The sequence below is a fragment of the Patagioenas fasciata genome, chromosome 13 (assembly GCF_037038585.1).
Source record: "Patagioenas fasciata isolate bPatFas1 chromosome 13, bPatFas1.hap1, whole genome shotgun sequence".
NCBI classification, from domain to species: domain Eukaryota; kingdom Metazoa; phylum Chordata; class Aves; order Columbiformes; family Columbidae; genus Patagioenas; species Patagioenas fasciata.
The window spans coordinates 13,145,614-13,171,410 of NC_092532.1; the positions used below are offsets into that span (position 1 = coordinate 13,145,614).

The 25,797-nt window shown below is 41.1% G+C and overlaps 1 protein-coding gene across 2 annotated transcripts in view; it reads right to left on the bottom strand.

Annotated features, from left to right (window-relative positions):
• Positions 1–866: 866 nt before the first annotated feature.
• The window catches only part of GAN (gigaxonin), a 39,834-nt gene continuing 14,903 nt past the window's right edge, over positions 867–25,797 (bottom strand). For both annotated transcript variants that reach the window (XM_065848475.2, XM_071814180.1), the window contains exons 4-11: positions 25,555–25,772; positions 24,500–24,621; positions 23,900–24,012; positions 22,690–22,839; positions 22,251–22,387; positions 21,647–21,775; positions 14,798–14,907; positions 867–14,055 (exon numbers count right to left, since the gene is read on the bottom strand). In XM_065848475.2, coding sequence (XP_065704547.1) covers positions 13,874–14,055; positions 14,798–14,907; positions 21,647–21,775; positions 22,251–22,387; positions 22,690–22,839; positions 23,900–24,012; positions 24,500–24,621; positions 25,555–25,772 — 1,161 coding nt within the window. In that variant the 3' untranslated portion in view covers positions 867–13,873. The remainder of the gene's footprint in view (positions 14,056–14,797; positions 14,908–21,646; positions 21,776–22,250; positions 22,388–22,689; positions 22,840–23,899; positions 24,013–24,499; positions 24,622–25,554; positions 25,773–25,797) is intronic.

A 25,797-nucleotide genomic window follows, 5' to 3' on the forward strand; every position in this document is an offset into this window, starting at 1 on the left:
TCCTACCTCACTTTTGGCCTTGCTTCCTTGGCCTTTTATTCGAGGAAAGGCAGACAGAGCTCTGGATGAAATAATTTTACTTTCCTGAAGATCAAAAGGTGTTGGACTACTGCAGCGGCTGAATTCACTGCTGCCATCGCGCTCCCACGATGGAACCCCTCCTGTTAACAGTACGAAGCCTTTGCTCCAGCTCCTCTGTCTCAGGGGAGGCAGCTCTAGCAGAAGCAATGGCCAGCACACCAGGAAAGGGAGAAGCACAGCACGAAGGAAGCATATTGCTTCATTTGAGTTGCAGCTGCTTGGCATCCTAAAAAAGTCCAGATGTCTGAACTTGCAGAGGTTACGTGCGCACACCATGGTGCAACGAGGGTCGCCAAATCTCCGCAGCCCTGCAAGGAGCCGTTTGCACCCGCCCTTGGGAGCAGTTACACTTCACGTATTTTTCTGCTCTGCTTTTAAAGGTCACATGAAAGCAGAAGTGTCTGTAGAGAGGACGAGTGAAGGTGACCACAGGGGAGAACAGAGACCTTCAAACAACCACGAGAGTTTCCACAGGTGAGCAGAAGCTCCTTCCCACCCCGTTTCTCCCGGCGCGGCCATCACCAGCATCCCCAGCAGCGCAGAGGGAAAGCTCCCGCCTCCCCTGTTTCCTCAGCCTTTCCTCCTCCATTTATTTCCTTTGGGTTTTCCCCTTTGATTAAACTTCTGGCATGTAGGAATGTTTAATAATAAAACAGATAACTCATGGGAGATGATATTTATAAAAATCTACTACTTTTCTCTCAAGGTCTTACAAAGAATGAGAATAAAAAAAATCTTGAACTATGTTCTTCCTTTCTTTTAGAAAGAAAAAGCATAAGGAGCAGTTAACAAGTTTTCAAACCATCAATGTTTTATTTGGTTAGTTTATTAAACACCTTTAAGACAATTAATTTTGGTCTGTACCCTTCTATAAAATAATTCAAGTTCTGAACAAACCTCCAATACATAAAGCAAAGTTACTTTTACCATACGCAAGTTCAGATCAAAATACAACACTCTGTTTTCTTACATTTATAAAACCCGGTCAAATACAAACGACATTAAAAAAGATAAAACACTTTCACTGATCCTTGGTACAATATTACAGCACAATTTGCACAGTGGCAACTAAGTCCCCAAAGCACAAGTCAAATACTTTAAAAAGGGAACCTCCCTTTAGTCACCCAACGTTATACTGAACACGTAAACAAAGTGAGTGCTACTTAATCCAGGAAAATTCTTGTGTCCCTTTTCGTATCGTCACGAGCCACAAAGCAATTCTGCACGGGAGGTTACTGGTAGGTAACCAAACAGCTTTCCTGCTTTGCTGTTACAATTTCATGTGCAACTACTCCACGAACATAAACAGATGGAGGTGGACCTGACTCTGCACTGGGCAATTTATGGCAACTAAAGTAAACCAAGAAATGTGTATTTTTCTAATAACAGATCACAAAACTGAAAAAAATACATCAATACCAAATGATCTGTGGGTACAACTGGAGTAACTGCCTTTTTCTTCACTTTCAAGACATCTAATGTAGACAGAGTGTTTTCAATCGTTGAAGAGTTTGTTCCATTGCAAAACCCAGTGTTTCAGCACTAGGTCAAAGTGCCATTAAAATTGCACATTTTTCTTCAATTATGAGAATACATGGTAGCATGCAATGTTCATTTGTTACTACACCTAAAGACTTGCACTTACACTAACCTATGAACCATGTGGGATCTCTTATGAAACAGAAACAAGAGAAAAAATTAAAATTAAAATATAAACCTCAAATGATTAAAATCGAAGTATCAAACATTCCCAGGAAGGTTCTACTTAGCAATAACACCTCAGGAAGAGAAAGTAAAACAGGAGCAAGAACAGAAGGCTCTGATGTACCCACCTCGGGTTGTACTTTGCATAGGCAGTCCTGGCAATCACACTGCAGAGCAACTCAGGCGTATTTTTGCCTGCAGTTCTGCAAACCCCGTCTTTGTTCCCCCCCATCCCTAAACCACTAATTTTACTTACAATTCAATTTTAAGTTCAGTTACTTTAGTCTCTGCTAATGCGAAAATGTGTACATAATGAAATGGAAAAATACCCTAATGGATCTACCTTCCCTTCCCTCCCAAACTCCTGCCATATCCATCAGGATACCACATGCTTCCCAAAACTTCCCGTATCTGCTAACATTAATATTACCCCAACAGAATGAAGGAGAATCGCAAACTGCACAAATGGTACATATTTAAATAATGCTCAAGTGTAAACAACATAAAATGGAAACAGTTTAAAAAAAAAAACAACCCAGTGAGGTACAGCAAAAACCGAATCTCCTAATTTAGTCTTTTAAGTGCAATTGAAACACTGTGTACTGCCCTTCTCCAAAAAGATCTCTCCGTAATTAAGCTACACTACTAGGCCTATTCCCTTAAAGCCACATACCCAGGCTATAACTCATTATATTGACTTAATGCAAATATTTGTGGGGGAAAATGAATTTACAGGGTTAATTAAAATCTTTTTAGTATTCAAAAGGAACGATAGTAAAGGGATCAACCATGGAAAATGTGGTAATACACATTTTAAAAAATATTTCCAATAATTCTAACACAAAACAGCAAGTATATTTTGAAAAATGCATAGAAACCCTGTCGATACAAAAATCCCCACTAAAATTACACAACTAAGCAATTTTAATCTAAATATTTTATGTGCTTTTCCTATAAAGGCCACTTTGACATACAAATACAAAAAAATTTACATTTCTCTCCAAAATAAATTATTTGTTCCTCAATTAAAAATACTGAATATGGAAGCATAAGAACCCTCTCGCAGGCCAGCTGCTCATCCGCAGTGGCTACTTCTGAAGAAGAAAATCTCCAAATATTTTCAATTACCGAAAGAAAGAAGAAACGCCTTCAGACTTTGTCCTGCCTCGCACCAGGAACAACCCGGGGCTGGGAATGGAATGGGCTGAAGCCCTTACACTGTATGTGCCAGGGAGGGAATGAATATACACAGACACCTGCAGAGATTTTCTGTTTGTTCCCAGCGTTAGGCACCGAAATCCCTTTTTGAAAGCAGAGAAATAAATCAAGGTTAACCTGAACTAAAGAAAGGCAAAATAGTAAACGGAGTTAGGAGAGAGCAGCGGTATGAGGTACAAAGGTGGGTTATGTAAGTGACAAATACAGAAGAATAATCAGAAAAATGCATGTAAAGGTGGGAGGACATGATCAACTGGTACAGAAATGCTACTCAGGGGACACAGAACCAGGGGAAAAGAGTGTACTGGTTTTATAAGTATTTAATAGGGGGAAGAAGAGGAACGCAAGGAACAAACTTCACTGGATAAATAAAGCAACGAGAGAATAAAGAACCTTTACCAGCATTCCTGACCACATGCGCATTTATCCCTGAATTGCCGTGGAAGCAGTAAAATTAAATATACACACACAGACGCGCGGTGGAAGTGAAAGGTTACCTGGACTGGATTTGAGATGTTGCAGGTATTCTTTACTGTCAGCACCAGAGCCACAACTGAACAGCACAGGGACGTAAAAGCAAGACCTGCATCTACCCGCAGGGGCACGGCAAACCCAAAACGTATGACATGCTCTGGAGCAAGGAGGTGCAGACGTGGTGAAATAGCCCCTAGCCTACTCCAGCGGGGAAGCCACACTGGCAGGTTTACAAGACAAGGTCCACTTGACAACAAGACACGACTGACAGGAGGGATACACTTCGACAGCACGTCATTCAGAGCCAAAATACCCGAAAAACCGCGGGGTAAGGCGAGGGGGAAGGAGAAAAACCAGTGAACAGGAGTTGATCTGGATGCAAGATTCTTGGGCGGCCATGGAGTACAAGTTCTCCTAACCTTGGACCAAGGACTGGATGTGGAAGGACACAAGAGCCGTCTGTCTTCTGTATCACAAGGAATTCAGCTCTCTGGTGCACTATATTGCATAGTTTGATTGAGGCCAAAGAGCATTTACGTCTTATTTTCCCCTTTTTTTTAAACAGAAGGAACGCAACATACTCAGGTCAGAGCATTCCAAAGCCTGGCCCCAAGTGACTCATAGACTCACTTTTAAAGCAACACAAGAAGATTTTGCAGTGGGTACATAAACAAATAAAAGCAAAACCTCCACTCCCACACAAAGCACAAAGACCCACAGAAAAGGTACTCACATAAAAAGCCTGTAACAGTAAATACATCTGTAATACAGAAGTTGAAGCATGACAGCTGGGTGACAGGAATAAACCTCCCTGTCAAGCTGCATTCCAGTGATGGTAAACAAGACCAGGTGAGTGTTCTACCACACCACACTGATGTATTTGTTTGTAGAAAAAGCGGCAATATATTCTGACAATATCCTGGTAATTACCAAGATCTTAGATCTGAGAGAACATCGAACCTTTAGGAGAGCAGCAGGGACGTGGCATCACATTCCAACACCCTCCTATTACTCGGCTCATGGAATACAGATATCATAGTTGGATTAATCAATGTAATTGTTATTTCGTTCTCTTATGCTAAAATAGAATATTTGTACAGTGCAAAGTCAGACTACATTAGCCATCACTCATATAATATGTATTTCAATTCCTTAGTCCAATCCTACAAGATTCATAGTACTCAATCAACATAGTTTACAGAGGGAAAACTCTGAAGGTAAAGCACTTAACATGAACAAATTTTTCTTTTTCCTTTGGAAGGCAAAATTAAAACAATGTCAACCTGTCAGGTTCCTGTTTCAGATTATTAAACCAGCAAGCATACAAACTGGGAAGCAGTTTCACACTTCTGCGATCTCAAAAAAAAAAGCAGAGGGGAAAACCAGGTGGCCAGGAGCTACTCAGTTATTTAGGCCAACACGTGCTGCTCTACACTGCAGAAATAGTTCCAGAGCCTCCAATATTTTCAGATTTAAACACAATAAATGCAAAATATTAGATCTCCTACAACACTCAGCCCATAAACCTTTGTATCTTACCCTTATAGAAGGGGTAGGGTGGACTCATTCTCATCCGTGCAGCCAGGACACAGCTGTGAGCCTCAGACATCACACACAGGCCTGGGAATGAACAGCAAGGCTCCTCAGCCTTCCCAAAAATCAGAGGATCAAGGATTTGCAAGTTCTGCAGGGATTTGCTCCTGGCCCCTCACTTACCGGCTGTTCTTCAGCCGGGGCTGCAGGAAACGCAGACACTGCTCACGAAGCCCCACCAGCCCGTGGCTCCTGGACAACGACCGGCTGGACGAGGGAGCAGCACCCAACGGGGAGCAGAAGAACAAGGCAGCCTTGGCGCTCTTCAAAGGGCTAAAGGGCTCTTGGATTGACAGGACCGAGAAATGCGGCACCACTGGCACGATGAAGCCTGTGGAAAGGCATTAATCTGATGGCTGGAGATGGGACAAGTTCAAACATCAACCCCTTGATCCTTCCTGCTGCTTCACACAGGGCAGAAGCATGATTTTTTTATGTCACATTACCAAATCCCTAAACGGAACTGATGATATAGATTAAACCAAAATAAAACACAGAACAACCAGGACAGCAACGAAGTTCCTACACAGGACTCCCAATTCAGCTCTTGCATCTACAAGAGCTTCTCCACAGCCCTACCAAGCTGGTGTCCCCTGCCAATGGCCGCAGCCAGGAGCCTCCTCCAGGCTGGACAGACCCCCCTAGCCTCTGGAATGAGGGACAAACGGACGAGGTCCAAGAAAAAACCCACATGTGGCCCAACATCCCGATGCTTCAACAGCCACATTGGTCAGTGTCCCAGACACGCAGGGGACAACACACGGCCGGGGACCGAGCCCAGGAGGATGAATATTGACTGAATACCCACCACGATGCCAGAGGAGGGCTCTGGAAGGAAAAGTGAGACAAACAGCTCCTTGTTTTATCCCCGCAATGTCTGCATGGCCAGGAAAACGCTCGCTACATTTAATTCAAAGTCAATAGGTGCTGCTACTTAAAATTTTAAGAGGAGAACGTTCCCCACGAAGCATTTCTTGGTTTTGCCTTTATGAAGACAGAAAAAAGGTAGCATTTTCCCATTGCATTTTGTATCCTTAAGGCCTTTGACAGTTTGGAAACTGTCTTTATGAAAAGGGATGTGTTTTTTAAGAAAAGGACCAAATACCCCAAAAAACCCCAAACCCAGAGAACAAGCACTAGCTGATTATCAGCTTACATTGCTACTGTAAGAAGTCAAGCACAGTGTAAGAAATTCAAAAAATATGTCAAAATAGCACCTTCGGAAGCAGAAGAAAGCACACTCGTTTGTTTGTTTGTTTAAATTCTTCAAGTTAAGCAAAACCCTGCATGCCTGAAGATACCAAAGAAATGAGCAAATACATAACCTCAGGTACAGAAGGTGGGTATTTATTTGGACAGTTTTTCCCCTATGAGTAAATGGGGAACTCCATGGGAAAAAAAAAAAAAAAAATCCAGATTAGACATTACAGAAAAATCAGTGAATCTCCCTATTGAGATAATGGATCAAGTTCACAGGTAAAACAGTGCAGAGCAGAGGCGGAGAGAAAAACTATCTGATCTGTCTTAAAAGAGCAGAGAATTCTATTCTTCAAACAGATTTTTTCCTATTTAAAAATTGTCAGGACAGTCTTTCAATTGTTTCTCTCATTTACAAGTATAATAGTTACTTTCAAGCAATACAAATTTTTATTTACTTTTTAGAGCAGCTGCATGTCAACCTTGGTCTTTCCGTACAGAAACATGCATTTAAATGAAATTAAAGTAAGCTGTCCTTGGACAATGGCATCACTCTGCCCTGCTGCGTCCCTGCTTCTCGTTTTTTATTGAAGGACAAAATGCGATTTAAACCAAAACAACAAAAAATAGTGGACAAAGTGCAGAGAAAAAAAAATGAGGTAGCCGGGAACACGGGTTCTTCCCTATGGACAAGGCGTCAATGTCCAGCCCCAAGCACCACACGTATGGGAATGGGCTACGGATGTTCTGCCTGCAGGTGTCCAGGTGATCCCCAACCTGCTGACGTTGGTTTTACAAGCCTGATGAAAAGTCATTTCACTGTCTATTAAGTGCTTTCCCCCACACAAACTGAGCGCAGTTACAGGGTGCAGAGATGTACAGAAATCCAGCACACACAGAGCTCGGGTTTGTGCAGAGGTTCTCCAGCCCCAGGAGCTCTTCTTAGGGATCATCGGTAAGAGCAATGCATTCAGATGGGAATTTGGAGCAGGAGAAAAAGCAAAATCTTGTTAATAAGAGCAAAAGACAAAAGAATTAAGACCAGAAAGCAGCACTGCACATGGGGAATGCCCAGGAATCTTCTTGCTTTACTGATGCTTTTCCTCCCCCCCAGCACTGCAACGCCACCTTCGAGGAGTCCAACAGAGCGCAGCTTGCTCAGACCCTTCAATACCAAAAAGTTTCAATTACAAGAAGTAAATAATTAGGTTTTGGAAGTCAGGGAGAAAATAAATGCTTCAAATTGAGTTAGCAGCTGTTTCCCCAAGCAAACAAAAGCGAGAACAGATCCCGGTTTCTGTAAGTGATCCAGAAGAGTTCCTTGGACTGGTTTAAAACTGGTTCTGAAAGAGTTTGCCAGTATTTCTTAAGAGGGTGCTCCTTGGCTTCCCTTCAGAAAGAAACTTTAACAAGAGCTTTAAAGAATATCAGCTCTGTTCAGCTTGACCATTCTGCCAGACACCCCGGTGTACTAGTTTACTTAATCTAATAATTATTCAGACTTCGCTTTTGAAGACCTAAAAATAGCGAAACAAGCGACAAGGATGATAATGCTTTCCTGCTGTCATGTGTAAATTAATAAACCAGATGCTGCCTACCCGAGGTTTTAGCGTCTGAGAGCATTAAGATGAGAATCTCAAGAACAGCCAGGGATAAGGTTTGTGCAGCATGCTACTAGAATGCACAGAAATTACGCTTTCTGACTGGGCTTAAAACTACAGATAAAAGAAACTTGCCCTTGACATAAACAGATGACTTAGTGTTAACTGACAAGAAAGGAAGGAGGAAAGGGAAAAAAAAAATCAAGGCCATTAGGTGGCGATTCAAAAGCACCTAGTATTTAAAAAGAAAATAATTACATTTCCATGTTTTATCAATTAAATAACATTACTTACACTGGGGATGCTTCTTCCTATCCTATTATTGTAATCAGATCCATCAGCTTTTACAAGGGCTCAGTGTAGTTTCATTTCATTATGAAAATTCAAGGGCACAGGTAGGCAACGGCATTGAGCACATTCATTTACTGATGCGCTCTGGCAGGTGTTCGTTATTCACACAAAACCCTGCAAAAATACTGGGCAACAAGATTTAACCCCTTCTACACAGAAATCTTCCAATTTTCCAGCTCGCTTTTCAAGACATTTCGAAAGATTTTTGCAAATAACCTGCAAATATTATTCTAAACAAATCTTTTATGTATTATAATTGTTTTTATAACTAATAAGCTACCTAGAATAAGCTGGTTTTAAAATATATTTAAGAATGTGTATCACCAACGAGCTTACAACATAGTCACCTGTTGGTAGCAGTTCATAGTTTAATTCTCCTATTACCCTTAATCCATTTTTAGCAGGTGTTCATCTAATTAGGCACTTCGCATGGTTTTAGTCCGTTCTTTTCTAGTTACCTGTTATTCAAGAATTTGAGAGAACTGATTGCTGGAGTACAACAGCAGTTGGATTACACGGCTGATCAGAGCTGTCACCTTAAAGCCTGGCTGCAGTCCTTCCTACGGTGAGGAATTGCTCAAAAAAACCACACCAAACCAAACCCCCCAGGGATGCTGGAGAGCAGGTACCCAAATTGTCAGTAAACCTGAGCCCAGGGCAGTGTGAAACACGGACCCTCCTGACGCAGCTCCCGACTCCCACAACAAACGAGGAAGAGCAACGGCAAATGTCAAATGTCAAAAGGCTACAGCACTGACGGACACGCAGGTCTGTACTCATTCCTTAATGGTAAGAGGAAATACTCCAGGATGGAAATAGTAGCTTCTAACTGCAAAACAAACATGTATATAATTAACACTCCTCCCACCCACCTGGGTCGAGAGAACACAAACGCCAAATCCTTGATGCTAACATTAGCAGCAGAAAGGATCCATATGGCAAAACACACCTTAGCTACAATCTTCTGTACGCCTGTGTCCCTGGGCACGGCCACGCTTGCTGAGACACAGCTTCCTTCTGCAAGTAAGATTAATGCAAACTAATTCCACTTTCTCTAAACACTTCCCATTTTAAATATTAAAACCTGTTGTCAGCTGCTATTTGTTAAATACTTGCACGGCACTAGTGCTCTAATAAAGAGCAAAGTGTCCATACGCATCACACGGAGTGATGTCTCAAGGCAGCTGTGAAGAGTAACGCAAACCTGCAGAACAGCATTAGAAAACAAAGTTTTACAGTGTTTTAAGTAGTATTGATTAAAAAAAATAAATAGGAACTACTGCTCTTTTTCAGAACACAGTGATTTTTAAGCATCTCTGTAACGTAATAGAACAGCTGGATTATTGTTATATACAGAGGAAACCAAAAGTTTGGCACTTGTAACAACTTGCATTTGTTATTGCATCCTGCACTTCGCATGGCAAATGCGCGTTACCGAGATCCTGAACAGCCACAGCATTTATGGAACCAACCAGAGAAACTGCAGTTCAACCAGGGAAAAATGCTCCCTGAATCCCTCAGTTTGGTACCTGTGCATTTAACAAGTCACACAGGCACAAGAAATACTGCAAAAAAAGCAATGAAGCTGCCTGGTGTTTTCTGGAAGGGGAGTTTGTAAAGCAAACCAGGCGCTTTGGTAACTTGGATGAAAAAAAAAATTCTTATTTTCAGCAAGAAATGTGCTTCGGAAGGCGGGCTCTGAGGTGTGCAAGTTCTGTGCAGTCAAAAGCAAGAGGAATGCAGCCTGCCCACAGTTATCAGTGCGCCGATTTTGTAAATTCACCTTTGTTTTCAGGTTCACCACTACAGTTTTGTGTTATCTCAGATTAATTTGCCTTCAATTTAAAGATGAGGTACCCTCAAAGTTATGGAAAGTCATTTGATCAGGAACAGCTGAGTTGATACAGCTTTTTCCAATAACTAAAACCTGAGGAATAGCTGATGAAATATTTGAGGAGAGGCAGACCTCGCTGCGGTATAATAGAACAGAAGACTCTTCAGATGCCTCTTTTTCAGGTTATAAAACCAGAAAGGATGAGAATTTGAAATCCAGCACTGCCTCCTTAGGAACACGAGCATCTCACAAGGCAAAGTAAGAAACGGAGACCAGAGCGGGTTCGTGCCTCCCTAAGAAACCCAAGAGATCGATTTTACGGCAGCAACAACACTTTCTACCTTTGCTCCATGATCGCTCTGCTGTGCAGAGCGGCCACAAGACCACACATGTAAAACAAGCACAGAGGATGCCATTGTGTGCTTATGGTATTACCTCTTCTTTTCCCCACTTGTACCCTCAAACTTTGGATTCTGCCCTTAAATTATCAATACTAGAGTTTTTTCAAAAATAATCCGTGGCACACGGAAAAATGAAGAGGAAACTTTTCCGGGGGGAATTGTGCTAAGAGGTGGAGTGAGGGGAGAAAAAAAATCCACCACTATTCCCATCTTCCACAAGCCCTACCCCAAATTGGGTGATTTTCTGATTGCAGTGGGTCTGTCCAATGCTACACCGGGGGAAGGAAAGGACACGGAGGCTGAGTCCTCGTCTGGGGTTGTGCCAGGCTTGACTCAAGGTGTGACCACCTGAGAGCCAGCCCCGCTGGATTCTGTGATGTTTGGTGGGCACCAGGTTGGTGACACTCTTCAGCAATGGAGACACTGGTCTCAAAACATCAGCACTTCAACACCATGACAAACTCACAACCCTAACAAGGCACCCAGTTCAGTAAATAAAGGCAGGTGCCTACAAATCTGGTCTTGGAAGGCAGTCGACTGCGCAGAAACCTGGCTAAGAAAGCTGTTCAGAGAAGCCACCTGTGGGGGAACTGGCTGGGTTTAAGAGTGCCGATTCAGGAGCTTCAAGGAATCAAGAAGGGATGGCTGTCAAGGCTACAGTGCCAAGCAAGGACAACTTAAATAAACTGCCAAACCACCTAAGAGCACTGGACTTCAAACTGAGAAGATTCATGAGTTGGTTGCCATGCGGTTCAGCGATGCATCCACTGCCTCCAACACACACACAGGGCCGCAACATCTCCTGGGCTGACCCCATGGACAACACATATGGGGAACGATCCCCACCCCTGCGAGGTACGGCCAAGGAAGCCCGTTTTGACATCTCAAGAGTGATTACATTTTTGGCTTGAGCAACACGCAAAGCTCCAGGAGATGTCATCTCTAGAGACTTGGCCCCTGACCACCAACTGCAGACAAAGCCACCAGAGTACACATGTGCCAAGAAATTAAGTTTTTAACTGTTTTAGGTGAAGAGGCTTAAAGTTCCATGTCAAATCTCACCAAGTGCATTCACACCATCCTCCAACTACCAGCAAATTTGTTTATTTATGGTCCAAAAAAACCCAGAACAAAATCAAAACTACTGTTAATCCTACTTTAAGTGTAAACATTTGGTTCATAACTTTAACTGCAAAACACTGCTAGGGTATGTATGACTTGGATTTATTATGTGCATTTATTACTTAGATTTTCTGGATGCTGAATGCCCGCAAGTGTACTGAGAAGCTACAGGGACGCAAGAAGTAGCAGCCTGTGATATTCTGAATAACAATTTTGAAAGCCTTCTAAGCCACTTAGAAAACTGAGCTCAAAAGTGAAATAGATACTTAGGAACATTCATCACTTTTGAACGTGGGATCTTGGCACTTTGTCTAAGAAAAACATTGAACAATTTAAGATTTTCAAAAAAGGGAAGTTTTACAGGTAAACTAACAGCACTTGATTTATTTCACAAGACAGCCAAGGATGGAAATAGTGGTTCACATTTCGGTAGTAAAGCATTATATATAAATTTAAAAACTAAAGACATATACATATACACACATATCAAGTTTACTGCAATGCATAAATATATAAACTTTTTAATATGCCAACTAATATAGGTCAGAAAATTTATGTATATAGTTCAAGTTTTGCAGTACTTCAGCATTGTAAAAAATAATAAAAAAAATAAATAATGGTCGATGGCTTGGCTGCTGCCCTCTTATTCCAAACCCTGTGCTCAGAATCAGAGTAATTCCAACCACACTTGAGTGCTATGGAAGGACTGAGCAGAATTAAGTTTCAGAATATCTCTTCAAGGAATATTTAATGAAATATAACTCTTTTGTGCTAGTTTGGGAGTGTATTTCAGCATATCTAAGATGATTCGATAGGTGACGGAGGTTTACGCTAACACAACTCAGGGCAGAGATTGGCTTGTCTGAGGTCCACAAAGTCGCAGAGTGGAAAATATTGTATGTAGTTATAATACTGGTTATACAAAGTCTCTTTTTCTGAAGGGCAGGCGGTCTTTTTTCTATTTCTATCTCTCTCGTTTTATTCTTTTTAAATAAATACAGGTTACATCCCACCCGTCGCAAAAATAATGAAATCAAAAACTGAGGTAAAAGTGTTCCACCAGCTGATCCAGACTACGAACAAAAGTCAATTAAATATCGCTACTGATGTGAACAAGACTTAGTAAGAAATAAAATGCAAGATGCTAAATTCTTCACTATAACCGCACCATAAATCCCAGCTTTCAAAGTCAGACAGCAATAAAGAAGACTGTACCTTAGCACGGAAATCATTAGTAAACCAATTTTTGATCCCAATTTAAAGTCACTGTACAAATTTTCCTTAACTCTCAGTCCAAGATTATGTTTTCTGCAAAACCAATATAACCTTGTCATATTTCATCTTTGTTCTAACAGAGATAATCCTCAGTCTTAAAAACCACTCTTGGTTTGCAAGCAATCTGAAGTAAAAAGGAACACAACCTATTTGCTTTAATTTGTCAAGTTCTGTTGCCTTTCACCAAAAGCAGCAATCGTCAGTAACCGGTTCCAAACACCGTTTCGCTTCTTACTTCAAGGAAACAGCCACGAAAGCCCAGGCAGAAATGCACAACACCCGTCCGTACGCCAGTTCATCAGGCTAGCCAAAGGACAGCGTAGAAAAAACAGTTTACTTCTCCATAGTATACTGTAGCCATTTCAGATTAGTCCATTTTAAATATATTAAAAAATATTTCTAGGAATGAAAACTTTGCAAATGAATGAAAAAATCCTATGTACACACCTCCACCATTTTTAGGCACAGACCTTAACTTTTGAGGAAGGACTCGAAATAAAAGGTGCAACAACCAACATCCCCTACGGCATCGCAGACAAACAACAGTCTTTGCGGTATACCAGGGAGGTTGGTTAGCAGATAGTTTCTGTGTATTATAGCTATCCAGTCCAAGATAGCACATTTATTCTTATCAGTTCCCCTCAGGGGAAACGCTTCTTAAATATTTTTTGCTTTTCAGTAAACTTCACCAGAGAATGCCAATTCCCATCATTTCAGACACAGAAAACCTCCTTCAATAACATGGTTTAAACTCCAAATGGTTATGGCTGAAGGTGTTTCCTTGATCCCCCTTTTATTTTCCCCCCCTCTCTTCTTTTTAATGTAGACTTAAGTTATTTGTTCCCAAAAAAAGAACTGAGACTCAAGCTTTTGAAGCATTTAAAACAAAAACAGTTACCATACCAAAGCACAGCATACAGTGTAAGTTTCAGCTGTAATTTCTCAGCTTTTCCTTTATATAGAGCTATATTATGGTGGACTGCGCAGAAGTCTTCCAGTCTCCTCCACTGTCAGCATACGGATCACGGAGAAGGGACGCGAATGCGGAATAATCCTTGTTGAAGCTGCAGTCGGAAGAGCTTGCAGTTTGCGATCCGCAAAGCCGCGCAGCCGGTGCGGCGCAGGTCCGATGGAAACAGTGGTTTAGTGCGCTGCCAGGTCCCCGTGCTTCGTTTAAATTCTCTAACATAGTCATAATTTGTACCTGAATTCACACGCGCAATGACAACAAAAAAAGATAAAATGCTTAAACTTACTGTAACCGTCACCACATCGAACCTCTAATAAGGCAAATACGTGAATCAGAGCACACACGGAAACTCAAATCAATTTCCGGATATATGGCTGAAATTCTTGTCAAAAGGAAATTCTCACATTTCTTGTCTACATAAACCCACATCTAGAAGTTTGCTCTCTCACATTTTGTAGAAAGCCCTGTTATGCACTCATACATATGGCCATGAAAGCACATAGTCTTCCAGATGTTTTTCAGTGTGTGGCCAGATGCTGGAAGCGATGCGAGAGTACCGAATACGTTTCTTAGTATGGGATTTAGAGCCAAAGCCACTATCCCACTATCACATCCGTGTCCCCAAAATGCAGAACCACCTGCTTACCCCTGCAGAGATGGGACAACCAACCTCAGCAACTAACATTTTTTCTTATATTTAGACAGATGTAGTAATATACTGTCAGTCTTTCTCTCTTATGATCTTCAAAGTGCTAATCAACCAAATGCTTAGAGCACTGCATTTATTTCTGAAGAGCTCCAATGTACAAAAGCAACCTGTGCAGTTCTATATGTCCAGCATAATTCCCCTGAAGATAAAAGTAACTTAACAGAACATAGTCCCAGCCTTTTATTCTAAAAAAAATTCACTCATTAGTGCCACGTATTTAAAAGACTAGAAAACGACAAGCAACAGGTTATTAGTTCCAATTCTGACCTGTATCGAGATCTCCAATCACATATATGCTGGCTCCAATGGGCACAGCTCCATACACGAAGGACGAACTAGTTGGGATACATAGGTTCTGGTCATTTAGATAAATCCACCTGAAAAAAAAATAATAATAAAAACTGGGATGCAACCTTTATTGAGCACATTAAAGGAATTCCAATAAAATAATTCTTTTTGCAGCTGCCACCTTTGAATCAAAAGCAAAGTGTACAAGTTAATGTGTTATGTAAAAACTGTTGGGAACATTGTCTAGTTCAGGACAGCTCTGTTTTTTCCTAGCCAGAAAAAACAATTTGTACTGCTGTTTGGGAAGCTCAGGATACTTCATCCTGAAGTTACTTTATTTCAGAATTGCTCCACTCATCTGTGTAATCTATCTGGAATAAATTCCTCTTGCAGCCACCCAGTGTGACCTTGTGGAAAAGAGCAGGCATGTCAGAGCCTCCGCTGCCACAGCCACACCATCCTTCCCCACAGAGACAAGTTTAGGCAGCTTTGTCTTAAAATCAGCAGAGTCATAAAAGCATTTAAGTCTTAACAGTCCATACTAGAGGAAATGAAAAATTTCTATATAGCAAGGTTTCATTATTAAGCAGTGCCTCCCTCCATGTAATTCCATAACTTCTTGAATTGTACTTTATCAGCAACAAGAAATCCCTTGCCCAGCAAGATTTCAACACTTGGCAATGGTTAACTGGAAGCGAGTGACGGAAGACCAGAAATCAAAATAATAAGGGATTTTTGGGAAAGAAATGTCCATTATCTGGGGCTGAAACAGACCTTCCTGATCACATATCAGGCTCTCTTCAATCACTTTGTAGCTCCTACTATAATCTTACAAGTTCCTTATGTTCACTTTAAGCATATTCTCCTTTCAATACTACAGCAGCCTGACCTTTCTACCAAGTGAAAAGCAGTTTTCCACGTTGAAACCCTTGGCAAGAAGGTAAGTACGCACTCATCGCTCACATGGGATGTCCCGTTTGTCGAGAGTTGTCAGCACCCTCTCTCTGGTTTTGAAACTAATTTCTACAAAATGCTGCTGCCCTTTTGCAGACACTGTTCACAGTTAACTATTTATAGACCCTGAAGACATACAAATCACTGCTATTTTAGGTGACTGCTCTTAAATCTTTTATGAAATAATTTACAGAGAACAGAAAAGTCTGAAAAACCTCTGCAAAGCACCTCGTGTATTTTCAATGCCATACCTGGTTAATTTGAGGGAAAAGTTAGGAAATGGATACTGCTGACCTTTGAAAATTCTGCATCATCTTAACCCCTGATTCAGAAATAAGCCTCTCCGCTGGCACTGAAGGAGACGCTGCTACATATCAATTATCTTGGAGACAAAAATCAATTTTTAAAGGCCAACTGAAAGGACTAGTTGTCCATTATTTTGCCTGTGCTATATGCTGAAGGATTAAGATTCTGCAGAAAGCAAGGGAATGGTTGTAGCTGTCACAGAGAATGACCGATGAACTAGGAATGCAGAAAAGGACAAGTCCTCTGCGCTGATTCAGAAGCTGTTACAGAGCAAAACACCATTCACCAGATTTCATCAGTCTCCTTTCTTTACTGTGGGAAGGACGCGGTCAGTATTCTCGTGGCCTTTTAGCACCAAGTCATGTAGCATTACAAAAACTGAATAAGTGGCAGAGAAACGCAGGAGGAAGCCTGCAATTTCTTCCTTTTTTAATAGCAAATATAGGACCATGATAAGGAAGTGGAAAAAACAAAACTAAATAGGTTTAGCCTAGCTACTGATCAAGTTTGGGATTGGAAAACATGAACTTCAGGGGTTCGTCTCCATTAAATGTTCAAGGTTTTGAAGTTTAAACAAATAAAAACCAACAGGGTGGGACCCAAACATTTTCCTACTGTGCATCAAGAAAGGACAACGTCAAAATGTCAGTAGCTGCTTGTGAAAATTCATTTTCAACCTTTCTCAACCCATACACTTTAAAAACAAGTGCAACTTTTCAGGAACACTTACAGCAGCTTTAGCAGTTCAAACCAGGAAGGAACAAAGACAGGAAGGGTAAGGGGTCACGTTTCATCAGAGTCTGACTAAGCTCCAGCACAACGTGGGTTGTGCCCGCGGTTTGAACAGTATGGAAAAAACGCCACGACAAAAAACTCACGATCTTCAGGAATTTGAAAACACTCTTAGGAACACAACTCTTGCGTACTTCCTTGGGATGGGTCTATTCAAACCCAACCCTGAGGTTTGTACCTCTGTGATCACAGGCAGAATGACTGCTCCAAAACCGAAACGTCCTTCCACTCCAGTTAAAAAAGGGGAAGAAATCCTGATTTTTTTTCAGTCTTAAAGTGGTATAAACAGCAAAAAAAAAAAAAAAAAAAAAAATCCATCCACACTGCTATAATTAATACACAGGATGGTAACTGTTTTGTTTCCAAGTGAGAAGGAAATAGAGACGCAATATAGAACCAACGTATTGCAGACACGTCACCTCAAGCTCACTCGAGCCTACAAACGAATGAAGATCTTCTCCGTGTTCCTCCCGTCTGACAGCACCATCAGTCAGCCAGTTAGTTTGCTCATCACATTTGCATAAGCGCCTTCTTTTAATGAAATTCCTGCCCACTGAATGGGAGAATCTTCCTAATTACACATACTACGGGGTAAAAGATTATTTACTACTTACATACTGCTGAAAGCATTTCCTTATTTTTACAATGTTCCAGTAGCCGAAGGAATACTTTCAGAAGCAGTACTTGGTAAAAACCCCTTAACAAGTGTCTCTCACTTCTAACCTCCTCAATACCTGCACATTTTGGTAACCAGGAGCTTGTGAAAAGGAGGAAGAAAACCTGCCACATGTCCAGAGCACCCAGGAGAGGCAGCAGCAGCCACACTCGAGGCCAGGGCTCCACCACCAGCTCCTGCAACGAATCCTAAAGCCAATTTGTGATCTATTAGAGATTTACAAACGTCCACATTGGAAAGAATAAAAACAGCGTGTACAGACATCATCCGATTCTTCACACACCTGTATGGTGCAGAAAGGACTATGAATTCTGATCTCTGGTAGAAGGAAAGATTGACACATCAAGGTCTAAAACATAGTTAGGATTTCCTGCTTTCTACGAAACAGACCAACACCAGACCACTGAGCAAAGGATACCCTTACATCTCCATCTCACACTTTCACATTTTTAAAAATCTATTTTTAGCTTGATCAATTAAAAAAAAAAAAAAACAGGATACAATGTACACAGAGCTCTATCTATAGCCTTGAAAAAAATCTACATCCTGAAAAAACCTGCAGAGTGACGTACATGTTTTCTATTCTTGGCTCCCTTAAATTCACTCATGCACGTGACTCTAAAGACAGGCTGACAACACATTTCTTATTTGAAAAAGTCTCGGTTACAAAAGTACTTCAAATATGAGGATTCTTTTCTACATTATCCTGTCCACACTTCACGCGTAAGCTACCATTCTGTCTCACTTCATTTATTTTATTACTTGTTTATACAGTACAGCTTAACAGGAGTCTCAATGTTTATTTTTTTTGCTAGTGTGAAGATCTCAGCATATTCTTAGTCTTCCGAAAAGTCTGCGTCATGGTTAAGAATAACAATTTTGAAAGACTCTGCATGCGAGTTATTCTGGAGTAAGTTACTGTCAAAGTAAGCAATACTAAACAAGTTAAGCTTCAATCCTTTAATCCAATTCAAACCAGAATTATGACAGTTTATATGAATTAATATGTTTATATACCAACGTAAGTACATACTTAGTACATAGTTACACTAAGTAAAACCTGTAATCAGATCCTCGTGGCCTCTCGCTGCCCAGGATGACGCCACATCCCACGTTCTCAGGTACTGAGAGCTGACGTACGTACCAAAAATCATGCAGATCGCACACATGTGCATTGCTGCGCATACCTGAAAACCGACAATATCTGAGAGCTGAACTCACATTACATTCCACTCAAAAAGAATCTGAACGTGGTGGAGTTCTGCACTCACTGATAACCAGCTGGAAAAGTCTGTGGCTCATTATTGAGTATGCAACACCAGTACTACTAAAAAAACACTATGAATGTTGGTTTGAGACTGCCAGCATTTATACACTGTGCGTTTGACCCACTGCTGCTAAATGATCTTGCAAATACTCCTCCTCTCCACAAATCTCTCCTAACCCAACACTTCTGGACTTCTATCAGTAATACACACATTACACTGCCAATGCAATATTTCAGCTTTGGCAGTCCCAGTATTATTCCTTCACTGTAACAACAAGAGTATGTGATGCAGAGTCTGAAGGTGCTTAAATTCTTCATGATGACTTTATGAAGCTGCTGGTTTGCAGCGGACTAATCGCCTTTACTTATTCCAGAAACTTGCTGAGGAAACAAGTGCACTTTTCAATTCTGAATTAAACATTATGAAATTGCTACAAGGTGATTAAGAAGAATCAGTCTTTGTATATCTCACATTAACTATGCACTAATGAACTGGGAGAAAGATATTGTCCACCTGTGGTAAATTCTATAGCATCACTCATACTTTACTCTTGAGTAACGATGCACAGCAGAGCATGTGATACCCAGTGCAAGCGGAATTGCTTAACTAATCAAACACACACTTGGGTATTTAGCTTAAGGTTTTAATGGAATTAAGAGAAGCATATTATTTAAGCTTTCATCCTTCACTCAAAATAAAGTAATTTAGATTTCTATTCTGCTATTTCTGAATCAGCCCAGGAAATAATACTCTCATGTTTTCCAGGGAGTCAACTTGCCTCCGTTTGGTGTTCATTTGATATTTGTGAAACACTATTATAATGAAATCATTATAATTTTCCAGATTCAGTCTTACTTCAAAGAAGAGTACCAGACAACAAAGTATTTTGTCTCAGTATTTGGTAGGCCGAAATATTTCCTAGCTGCGTTTTGAAGGGAAGCTCCTTTATGGCTCTTTTCTCCCTTCCCCCCATAGGTACAACTGCTCAGGTCTCACAGTCGCTGCCACAGAACGGCGTGTGTGTCCCGCACAGCGCTCCAAGGGGACTGCAGTTGGGTGTAACGGCTGGACCCCAGGAGCTGGAACATTCTGCAGTGATGCTGCACCCTCTCCTGGCCAGCAACACCCTCCTGCGCCAGGGCTGCGACCGGGCCCTTCCAAAACCCCATCACTCCGCTCTTTGCTGTCCCTCCGTTTCCAAAGGAACACATGCAGTCTGTGAACCCCCAGCAGCGCAAGCGCAAATTTACGCCGAGTTAAACTCCTAAGCTCAAATTCTGTGCAGTAGCAGCACAAAAATGCAAAGTCCAAATATCTGATCAGCCCTCAATGCATCCTCCTCCAGCAACTCTGCTCACCTGCCGTCTCACCCTCCTCTGTGCCGGCACAGCCCCCGTGCCGCACACACAGCACAAGGGTGCTGGAACAAGAGCTGAAGCAACTGGATTTTTATTATACCTTTATTTGAACTCTGTGACACCTCTGGGATGCCACCAAGCAGATGTGAGTTGGAAACGCTGCTGGGCAGGCGCCAGAGCTGCAGTCAGCAGGTGGCAGCAAGGACTCACCTGCAGCACCCAGGCTGCAACCTCCCAGATTTTGAGCTTTCCTAAAGTGGAGTTTGCAATCTGTATCAACCATGAAACAGGCTGACAGTCACTGGTGAGGAACCGTGAGCTATTATATACTACATTTCGAAAAACTGAATAGGCCTGGAAATATTTCAGGCAAATCAACTAAAAATATCATGCAGGAGGAGGTGAGCACTTCTTTCCTGAATTCTTTCCCCTTCGAAAACTCCTTGCCAAAAAGTTAAACAGCTTTCAGCATCACCCCACACCCCCAAAGGGTTAGAAAATGCTAGAGAGCAGCGGCAGCAATAGCCTTTCTTACCCATCTGCTTCCTATAACAATTTTAAATAATGTTCTCTGTCCAGCTTCATTTGATTATACCTAGCTTAGACAACACTTTGAACAACACAGAAGACCTCTTCATCCAGAAATCAAAGTCTCTTTCCATCCACATCTTGCAAGAAAATTATATAATAAAAATCTACATCTGCTATTCTATTCTTGCTTTAATACAGGTCAGAGTCATAAATTAGTCTGGATCTTGTAATACAGACGAGTTAATCTCCTCCACTGTCAACAAGACTTGAAACATCTGACCACAAAGTCATTTTTCAATTTAGTTTACAAAAAAGAGATTCATCCATCTTATAGTTACATGCAAGAAAAAAACCCAACAACACTGGAGGAACCAAAGTTTGTCAGTTATGACTGGAGAATCAGGTGACTATACACAAAATTTTGTCTAACACAACACCTTGAGTAGTTACCACAGGTAGTAATGTGAGCCAAGAGATAACAAATGAAGTCGGAATCAGATTCAAAACAAATAAAAGGAGATTAGGTATCCACAGTGTGTGGAGGTGGCTGTGGAATATATAGCATCCATAGAGTCTTTCCTATGGCAAAATCCTACATGAGCTCAAAAAGCAATCAGCTATAAATGTTTGGAACATTAACACACGTACATTTCTTATCTCTAGCTTAGGAATTCGCTACCTGCAAATCCCTGGAGATAAGGCTGGATCAAACTACAAGTAGGATCAAGCTGTTTCTCCTGTTTATGGACACTCAGGACTGACGTGGTGGTCCAGAGGGACCAGCCACTGAAGCAGATGGACATTTGGTAACAGCCAGTCTGGACCGTGAAAAGTAAAATGTGCAACAGAGATTCATGGCAAAGATTAAATATCCTTTGAAGTACTGGAGCAAGGCGAGTGTGTAAGGCTCATATTTTCCACGTTTATAGCTGTAGCTAGTTACCTTTTAAACTCGTCATGATAAAATTCGGATTTGCACGTCACCATCTCACTGGCTTGACTGTCGTCACGACTCCTGACCCCGCCAAATACATAAAGCTCAGAAGCAACTCCACAGGCCACTGCCCCAAATCTGAGAATGCAAATAAGGAAGAAAAAATGCAACATATCAAAACTATTTCACGTATCCTTCTGAACTTTCTCAATATTTTACATTTTTTAGATAGTTACATACACCCCATGCTTATACATTCAATAAGGTGAGATAAATCATGAATACAAATAGTAAGCACCTAACTCAGACCATAACTAAACAGCAAAGTATTTACCTCCGGAAAAAATTCTGAAGTTCCAATTCAACTACAATTTCTAGTTTTCATTTTGCATCAGGGAAGTATTGCTTGTAACACCAGGACTGTATTTATACGCTATCCTTATTTATTACCCGGATGCTTATCTTTACTCATCCACATGCTGGCATTATAATTACTGGCCACCATGATTCAGAAAGACGTGGTGAAATCCATAGGACCTTCAGGACTCAGAGAAAAGACAACTTTCACTCAGAGCATTAAAAAAGATTGTACACAGCAATCTAGTTTGCTCACCTTCTCTCTTTCAGAGGACAGATTGCCGTCCACTGCTGAGTCCTGGGGTCATAACACTCAACAGATTCAAAGAGTTTTCCATAGGAGCCTCCACCCATTGCATAGATTTTCTTCTTCATAGCTGCATAGCAGCCAATCTGTGGAGAAAAGAAAAAGTACATCTAAAATCGCACACAAATGCACAGTATCAAGAGCTCAAAAATAACTATATATAAATACACACACGTATATATTTGGGTTGCCTGTACTGCATATCCAGCAATGCCGTGCAGAAAAATTCTCAGTCACAGTTTTGTTTTGATATATAAAGAATCTGGTCTCCCTCATTTTGAAGCTTTTTGTTACAGCTTCTACTTGAAGCAAGAGTTTGCAATACATATATATACATGTTGGCATAACTAACAATAAGTAATGCGATAACATACGATGTAATTCTTACCTTTCTAACCATGGTCAAGTCTGGCTGCTTGGTCCAGGTCCGGCTATAAATATCATAGCTCTCCATAGAGATCAGCTCCCTTTCACCATCCTCACCTCCCAGAATATACAGAATACCATCAATCTCTACCACACCAAAATTATGTCGTGCCTAAGGAAAAATCAAGAAAGTCAACGTTGTAAAATATAACTGCCACTGTGAATACATCAATACAATCTGCTTTTGAGCATATCAGTCTGCAAAGTGGTATTGGTGTTACGTTTGGGTTTTTGTTTTGAAATGGTGAAGTCTTAAACTCCAGAATACGATTGTTAATTTCTTCAACTACACAAAACAAAGAGCATTAAAAACAGACAGAGCAGCAAAAGCAAAAGAGATCCCACAGAAAGCCGAGAAGAGAGCTCGGCTGTATTCCACTTCACACAGTAGTGGCCTCAAGGATGAAGCTTTTGCTTTCAGGTCTCTACAGTGACAAAACTTGGCCCCATTATCTGTGAAAAGGCAGCTGTTCTATTTTCTGTAGGAGCACAGCTACACTCAGTCTCACTCAAGAATAAGCTGGAAACTTAATGCACTGTAACTACAAACCTGTCCAAAACTACGGGCCTTTGCCAACCAGAGCCTTTAATCCTGCGGCAAACAACAATTTCATAATAAACACCCTATGCTGATTTAAGAAGATAAAACACAGGTGTGTTAAGGATATATGTTTACAAATAATAAACTGTTACTTTTTGATGGAATGCAAACATGAAGGAGGAACTATTAACTCAAACCAAATTACTATAACTATGTCTCTGCAAGCCAGGTTCAGTATGTTGCCTGGTCCTCTGCCCATCTTTTCTGCACAGTCCAACCCCTTTGTCCATATAAGAGTTTTCTTGTGTACAAAGGAAACGTATGCATATATTTAGAGGGCCAGTACACGGAGAATATTAAATATATTATACAACTGATTCCATGTGGAATTGCTGAAACTTTGGAGTTCATCTTTACAGCTAGCTCTTCACTGACAGTTTCGTTTTTTCCAGCCTCAGAAGTCATTATCAGACCACGAGTACAACAAGAGGATATAAACAGAAGGCAGTCCATAGAATGATTCTGAACGGGTAAGTGATCAGAGATGCGGAATAAAATTTTGCAGAACAAAAGGAATATTTTGCCGAAGTAAAGAAAAAATCAAATCCCAACAGTTAGAGAGTGATCTTGCCTCATTCATTGGTGGTAAGGAACTCCACGAATTGGTATCTGGATCATATTTCTCTCCAGAGCTTAGCGTTCCCTTGTTTTCATCCTGACCACCAAGCACAAATAAAAATCCTTCTGTAAAACAAAATGCAATGTGATCTTAAAAACAGGATTCACACCTGTGCACTGAGCAAGACAATGCGACTGGTGAGCTGTGCTCTGGAATCCACTACGAAATTCAGGCCAGTCACAGGTCACACTCTGGACTGGAGAAGGTAAAGCATGTATTTATACCTGGACTTGAGCCTACCACCACAGGTAGTCTTCAACATATTCAGTGATGCAGCAATTAGAATTTACTCAAAACATGAAATACTCCTGGAGAGACAAATGTAGCAGATTCCCACAAAATACTGCAGGAATAGGCATTTTAGGACACTCAGATGACAGGGATTTTCACAGAATAAAGTAACATCTTGGGCAGACAAAGGGGAAGCATGAAATAACCCCAGTGCAGTCAATCTTTAAGAAAAAGTAGTATTATTATAAACCATATCTCAGTTTTTGAGGCACTGGTAAGTTTGTGTAATATTGACTTTATAAATACAAAGTTCCCCTTTACCTGCTGACAATACTCCATGATTGATCCTTGGAATACTCATAGGAGCAAGTTCAATCCAGAGCTGTCTATTGGGATCATAAAGAGGACACATACAGCGCATCACTGAGGTTGGTTTCCGTGATCTGAACACAGGGTGGGGAGGGAACAAACAAAAACAGAGAGACAAGACAGAGTTTTACAAGTTCACCATTAACAACTTCTGTCCAAAACTTGCTTCTGTGTGATTTAATATATATATTCATAAAGTGTGGCATTTTCCTGATAATGAGAAGACCTCCGAACCACATATATACAAATTTATTTTTGTACAGACTGGAGGCATAAAAAGCAGATGCACTTCATTTGCACTATATCTCCTGTAGCTTTTTTTTTATGAATGAACTTTCAACCAACTCAAACAAACGGATAAGGAGCATTTGTAATGTCTGAGTAAAGTGATCCACAAACTGATGAGCAAAACTTTGAGTATTTTATTACACTTCTATAAAGAGCAAACATCTAGGCACTAAACTTACTTAAACAGGACAAGACCCTTCTCTCTACTGCAAGGGGAACTCAAGACAAAGAAGGAATTATTGTATGGAACAGGAATTTTCACCTGGCACCTCAGACGCACCAACTATGACTTTTTTTTTTTTGGAACGGCAACTATTAAAACCAGAACAGTTAATGTACACATTCATTATTTTAAGATTTATATAGGTGCCTTTCGGATAATTAGAAAAGTGCTTCTCTAGCGTTCTGTGCTTATTTTGAGTAAAGTCTATTCAGTTTAAAAAAAAAAAAGAACAAACAGCCAACACCAGACAAACACCACACCCTGCTCTACGTCTACTACGTGTCGAATGTCAGAGAACTATCACAAAATAACTATTTACTGCTGAACCATTCACCTGGGTATTTCAGGTGTGCCTGACCAACTTAAAAACAAACTCAAACAACAGAATCATAAGCCCATTCTGTGCACATATCCTCTCCATGGCAGATGTGCTGCGGGTGTCAGACACTTGTATTTTTACCAGCTGTGATGACCGAGGAGGCTACTCCATACTTACACTCGCTCTTCTCCACCAACAGTGACGATACACTCGGAGTAGCCGCGGGGCTTGAAGGAGGCGAGCATGGCCTCTCCCTGCTGCGGCGGCGTCAGCGGGATATTGTTGCATTCTTTGACGATCTCCCGGACCAGCGGTTCGCTCATCATCTGCTCGCGTAAATACGCCGCGTCTAAGCCCGAAACCCACACTGCTGACATGACATCCTTCATGTGAACCTACGGGAAGAGAGAAATGCCAGAA